The 3870-nt window shown below is 37.6% G+C and overlaps 1 protein-coding gene across 1 annotated transcript; it reads right to left on the bottom strand.

Annotated features, from left to right (window-relative positions):
* Positions 1 to 855: 855 nt before the first annotated feature.
* LOC131949280 (uncharacterized) lies at positions 856 to 3270 on the bottom strand. The gene is made up of 2 exons (XM_059311096.1): positions 3114 to 3270; positions 856 to 1540 (listed from the first exon to the last, which is right to left on the bottom strand). Exons 1-2 carry the CDS (start codon positions 3156 to 3158, stop codon positions 1220 to 1222), a joined length of 366 nt encoding a protein of 121 aa, XP_059167079.1. The 5' UTR covers positions 3159 to 3270; the 3' UTR covers positions 856 to 1219.
* Positions 3271 to 3870: the final 600 nt, after the last annotated feature.

Genomic DNA, 3870 nt, shown 5'->3' with positions numbered 1-3870 from the left:
ACGCCTCTGTATTTGTGAAAGGTAACGCTCTTCAAACTTGGCAACAGGGTAAACTAAGAAACATTCACCTGTTTCTGAGACTTCGACATATGAAGTAAAAGTATGGTCAGTCCTGCACCAAGCCTTTAAGACTTTTTCCAGCTAGAGTTAAATGCCAATTAAAGCTAATAGGTGGACTCACAGACATCCGACGACCTCGAGTTCGGAAGTCAAACTAGTAAAACACGCTAACATAATTCCTAATGAAATTTTAGAACAAAACTTGATGACCGTTAACAAAACGTGAAAGTAAAAAAAAAAAACATTAAAATTAAAAGACTTTACAGTAACGTACATAGTAAAAAAAATTCTCAACACTAAAAAATATTAGCAGAATAAATGATCGACAATGTGTTTTTTATGTTTTAATTTTATTCTAGATTAATTATATCGAATTAAATTTCATAATTTTATAAACAGCGCATTTGAAAATATATAGATAATTACTAACACAATTTATTACAGCTGTTTAGCATAGTTTTATTCTAAATTAAACTTCCAAGTTGATGTTAAAATCAGCCAATCAAAGCATTCAAATTATCGGTAACTTTTCAAGACACCGCTTATGCAATCAACCCGCGACCAACACACCATCAACCCAACAATCAACACACCAGCATCATGATGTTAACACACCACCAACACACAACCAAATAAGGACAATGAACACACCACCCGTATGCTATCAACACACCACCAAAAGATTAAACACACTGGTAATGTTTAACCATCAACATGCTAGCAACATACTATCAACATATCAACATATCACCAATATACCACATACACACCTACAACATGCAACCATCTTCATACTATCAACACGTTTCCTAGGCACAATATATATGTCAACAACACATCATCAACATACCATTAACATACATCTAATGTACCTACAACCATGAATCACCCACAACTCCATCACCACATACTCGAAATACATATATGTCATCAACATATCAACATACCACTAATATAAATATAACGTACGTACAACCACGAAATCCCCATAACGCCATCACCACACTACTACTACCACATCATCACTACCACCATAGCAGCATCAACACGTCAGTCTATATCTTGAACCTCCCTCGCCTCCTACACTATCCATAACGCCATCACCACACTACTACCACCACACCATCACCACCACCACCACCACCGCACCAGCAGCGCGTCAGTCTATCTCTTGAATCTCCCGCGCCTCCTGCACCAAAGAGCACCACGGGCAGCACAGCACGGTTAAGAAATCCCCCCAGATGCTGCCGGAGATTTCCTGCTCCACCCTCACGTCTTGTCGGATGATGGCCTGCACGTAGCAGGAGGCGGGCGTCAGACACAGGAAGCCGTAGCAGCAGCAGTCTCGCTCGGTGGCCTCGGCTAGTTTGCCGAACAGGTAGCACGGGCAGCAGAGTGCCAGCACAGTTTTGCTGACACTCCGGAAGCAGCTGAACAACCCAACATCCCAGGTTCCGATGGAGGGTTCAGGAGGATAGGGCTGGAAGAGTTGCATTCATTAAAAAAAATCACGCGCTGATTTCGTTATGGTTAAGTAGAAAAATTTGAATAGACGATTAACTATATAAAGTATGGTAGAAAAGGGGTGTATAGGTTTTTGTTTAATTGACTAGGAAAGCTGCACTGTAAACACTAACCTTTGCCCCTAATACACCTAACGATATATATATATATATATATATATATATATATATATATATATATATATATATATATATATATATATATATATATATATATATATATATATATATATATATATATATACATATATGGTAAGCTGCATGTTCATATTTCTTAAAGACTAATCTGCTCACATCACGAACATTTTCTTTTATGTAGTTTACCCAAAAATTAAACAAGGTTTAAGTTTATAGGTATCATTATCATTTCCCGTTCGTGCACAAGATACATGGGGCAGATGAAACAGAGTTTATCTGCTTCAGTTATAAATGTTTATAGGTATATAATGCATCAAACTGAAGATTTTTTTTTAATTTTAGAGGTCTTAACTATGTAAGGCATAAAATTAACTATTTATTTAACTAGGCTTAAGATCCGAAGATTTTAAAACATAAAATCAATCTAACAACACGAATGTAAAAAAACACCAAAAAAAATTTAAGGCCAACATTTTATAATGGACATCAACGAATAAAATCGAGTAAAGTCCGACAAATGTCAGATTTTATTAACCACATATATTCTAATAACTAATAACATCGTACATTATTTCTAAAATATTTAATGGACCTTTCGAATAATTTCGAGACAATTCTCGTTGGCGTCCATTAAGGTTTAAGATTTAATTAAGTAAATGAACAAAACCATGTTTTGCTACAGATATTTTTTTGTATATTTAAATAAAGGTTACGTCTCAAGAGACGAAATCGACAAAAGAAAATTTCTTCCGCATCCACATCGATAAAAGATATTCTAGATCAGATGCGTCGCGAGGCGGGGGCGGGGAGTGCGGAACGCACCGTGTGACACCATTTGGGGGGGGGGGGGGGGGGCGGACATCAAGACAAAAAAAAATGCAAGATATGTTATTTTTAATATTTTTGCCAGTTCAATGCATGGTTAATTAGAGTTTAAAAGTATTTTAAGTACATAATGACGATCACGAAAAGAGAGGGGGTGGGGTGACAGCATGACGTAACCTGCAAACTATATAGAAAACAATGCTACACCCAGTCGCAATAACAACCGATTATAGATAAAAATCATTTGATTAAATGTGAACACTCTAAAGAGTCTAAAGCTTTTACCGGGGGGGGGGGGGGGTGATACCAACTGCAAAATTTACAGGAAAAAAATGGGGGACACACACACAGACACAACATGAGGTGCCGCACCGGGTGACACCCGACCTAGCCACTGTTCTAGATATAAGGATCAAGATCAAAAATTAAAATCAAGATTTTAAAAATACTAGATCTATATCTAGCTAGTTATCTAGATCTAGATCCTAGATTAATAGATCTATAACGATAAACGATGCATGATAAAACGTGAATACATTGAACTAATAGAAGACTAAGATTGTTTACCGATTTCTTGCTAAATACATTTTTAACTTTGCTGCATATAGTCATTATCTAAGTGTTGACCGTACGACTTGTGTTTGGGGCATCTCTTGGTGTACTACATCTTGACCCGCTGAACGAACTCATATTTCTTGTACTCATTTCCCCATTATTTGTTTTTAATTCCACAAACCGGAAGTTACATAAAATATGCATCAAATCTAATGCGTACTGTACCGATGTTTACTAGTGCGAAGAGTCTTTTATCGGAAATTCCCACCAAAACAGGGCTAAAAGCACGTAAAGATGTTGCACAAACTAGCGTGGGATGAAGGTGTGTGTTTTCTATCCTAGCGTGTATTTAATTAAATATTGTTTACGTTTTAGCTGCTAACAAAAATATGTCCTAAAAGAATGCTTCGCGATCTTGCCGACAGACCCACATAGACATACATGGGATTACGACAAATGCTCAAAAGACAATTGATGGGCACATGTCGCATTTGTCGCTTCAAACAAAGGCCCGGCTCCCCCCCCCCCCCCCCCCACACACATCTATATATATAATTCTCTTCTGGGATCAGTTAGAAAACAAGCTGCAAGCGCGCCTTTGCAGTCCCCTCTCTTCCTCTCTATCACTATCACTACCACCCCCACCCCACCCCCACATGATCTGGTGAGCGGTGTTCACTCTGTTTACATTTTACAAACATAGAGACGGGTTTGGTGACGGCTATTAGGAGCAGATAATTTAGTTTGAAACGATTTTAAACTTAGAGGA

Source organism: Physella acuta, unplaced genomic scaffold (assembly GCF_028476545.2).
Source record: "Physella acuta isolate Inbredline_101_S28 unplaced genomic scaffold, ASM2847654v3 ptg000685l, whole genome shotgun sequence".
NCBI lineage: Eukaryota > Metazoa > Mollusca > Gastropoda > Physidae > Physella > Physella acuta.
Note: the sequence above shows the minus strand (reverse complement) of the source record. Positions and strands in the feature narration are given on the sequence as shown.